At 44.2% G+C, this 2,669-nt stretch overlaps 1 protein-coding gene across 1 annotated transcript; it reads left to right on the forward strand.

Annotated features, from left to right (window-relative positions):
* Positions 1-6: 6 nt before the first annotated feature.
* LOC113472823 lies at positions 7-2,466 on the forward strand. Its single transcript, XM_026832613.1, has 8 exons — positions 7-30; positions 574-724; positions 964-1,023; positions 1,113-1,297; positions 1,469-1,802; positions 2,087-2,165; positions 2,230-2,243; positions 2,398-2,466. The coding sequence occupies exons 2-8, from the start codon at positions 641-643 to the stop codon at positions 2,464-2,466; spliced, it is 825 nt and encodes a 274-aa protein (XP_026688414.1). The 5' UTR covers positions 7-30; positions 574-640.
* Positions 2,467-2,669: the final 203 nt, after the last annotated feature.

Raw genomic sequence — 2,669 nt, forward strand, 5'->3', positions numbered from 1 at the left:
CTCGCGCGCGCAGCTCAACAATGCTAGGAGGTGAGTGGTGTACATTTGATATGGTGGTACGTTAGAGTTTGAATGAAGTTTTCGTATAAGAAGAGATTGAAAAGTTCCTTTACGCTTGTTACGCAGGAAAGTAATAACTGGGCTGAAAAGTCCATTTAAGTACGAAATATGGAAGATTTCAAAAGCATTGAAATCTTGAAGCAAAAACCTAGAAACTTCCTATCTGTTGTTTATGAAAGAAAAACTCTCAACAACCCCCTAATCCCCCTCATCTTCTTCTCCCTCACAGAGTCTCCACACATCTGAGCCCGGAAGAACTCTCCAGTCCCATCAATAACAACAGTAACATTGACCTCATGAACCGCTACATTGTGAACTCGACAAGAGATTGAAAAGTTCCTTTACGCTTTTTACGCAGGAAAGTAATAACTGGGCTGAAAAGTCCATTTAAGTACGAAATATGGAAGATTTCAAAAGCATTGAAGCAAAAACCTAGAAACTTCCTATCTGTTATTTATTGAAAAAACACTCGAAACAAACCCCTAATCCCCCTCCTCTTCTTCTCCCCCACAGAGTGTCCACACATCTGAGCCCGGAAGAACTCTCCAGTCCCATCAACAACAACAGTAACATTGACCTCATGAACCGCTACATTGTGAACTCGATGGCAGCTATGAATGTTCATCCTCAGGCCACCCCAGCACCCCTACCTGAAGACACTCAGGTCCCCTTGAGGGCCCTGACCTCACCTCAGGATCTGGTGCCTCTACCCTTCCATCGTCAACAATCCCTCATCTTCTTCTCCCTCACAGAGTGTCCACACATCTGAGCCCGGAAGAACTCTCCAGTCCCATCAACAACAACAGTAACATTGACCTCATGAACCGCTACATTGTGAACTCGATGGCAGCTATGAATGTTCATCCTCAGGCCACCCCAGCACCGCTACCTGAAGACACTCAGGTCCCCCTGAGGGCCCTGACTTCACCTCAGGATCTGGTGCCTCTACCCTTCCATCGCACCATAGGGCGTAATGTACGTCTGAGTAATGATAGGACCATCGCATCCAGACGTGATACAGAATTCAGTCAGGGATATGTGTTCACTGGCACATAGGGCGTAATGTACGTCTGAGTAATGACAGGACCATCGCATCCAGACGTGATACAGAATTCAGTCAGGGATATGTGTTCACTGGCAGACCCGTGCAACTAGGAGAGAAGATTGTTATTCAGGTGAGTAAGACAAGGAAGAAACACATTGATATTACCTATCAGCGTAAAAAATATATTTTTACGTAATATACCTATTTACCTGTATTATCCTTTCGTCAATTCTGTGATAGACACAAAATTACACTTAGCCTCGTGAGGACAATTGAGTTGAAATACCTACCAGCCAAAGGCAAAGAATATGAAAAAACACTCGAAACAAACTCCTAATCCCCTCCTCTTCTTCTCCCTCACAGAGTGTCCACACATCTGAGCCCGGAAGAACTCTCCAGTCCCATCAATAACAACAGTAACATTGACCTCATGAACCGCTACATTGTGAACTCGATGGCAGCTATGAATGTTCATCCTCAGGCCACCCCAGCACCCCTACCTGAAGACACTCAGGTCCCCCTGAGGGCCCTGACCTCACCTCAGGATCTGGTGCCTCTACCCTTCCATCGTACTATAGGGCGTAATGTACGTCTGAGTAATGATAGGACCATCGCATCCAGACGTGATACAGAATTCAGTCAGGGATATGTGTTCACTGGCAGACCCGTGCAACTAGGAGAGAAGATTGTTATTCAGGTGAGTAAGACAAGGAAGAAACACATTGATATTACCTATCAGCGTAAAAAATATATTTTTACGTAATATACCTATTTACCTGTATTATCCTTTCGTCAATTCTGTGATAGACACAAAATTACACTTAGCCTCGTGAGGACAATTGAGTTGAAATACCTACCAGCCAAAGGCAAAGAATAAAAGTCTCATATTATGATCTTAAGTCAATAGTTATAAAGGACTGCCTGCTGCCTCTCATATGAAAAGAAAATTATCTAACCTAGCTTATGTTATTTTATTCTCAGGTTCTAGAGACCGAGTCTCGTTACTATGGTGCATTGGCTCTCGGCCTCACGTCATGTAATCCAGCCTCCATAAAGGACTGCCTGCTACCTCTCATATGAAAAGAAAATTATCTAAGCTAGCTTATATGTTATTTTATTCTCAGGTTCTAGAGACCGAGTCTCGTTACTATGGTGCATTGGCTCTCGGCCTCACGTCATGTAATCCCTCATATTATGATCTTAAGTTAATAGTTATAAAGGACTGCGTGCTGCCTCTCATATGAAAAGAAAATTATCTAACCTAGCCTACATATATGTTATTTTATTCTCAGGTTCTAGAGACCGAGTCTCGTTACTATGGTGCATTGGCTCTGGGCCTCACGTCATGTAATCCAGCCTAAACTCGATGGCAGCTATGAATGTTCATCCTCAGTCCACCCCAGCACCCCTACCTGAAGACACTCAGGTCCCCCTGAGGGCCCTGACTTCACCTCAGGATCTGGTGCCTCTACCCTTCCATCGTACTATAGGGCGTAATGTACGTCTGAGTAATGATAGGACCATCGCATCCAGACGTGATACAGAATTCAGTCAGGGATATGTG

Source organism: Diaphorina citri, unplaced genomic scaffold (genome assembly GCF_000475195.1).
Source record: "Diaphorina citri unplaced genomic scaffold, Diaci psyllid genome assembly version 1.1 scaffold8921, whole genome shotgun sequence".
Taxonomy (NCBI): Eukaryota; Metazoa; Arthropoda; class Insecta; order Hemiptera; family Psyllidae; genus Diaphorina; species Diaphorina citri.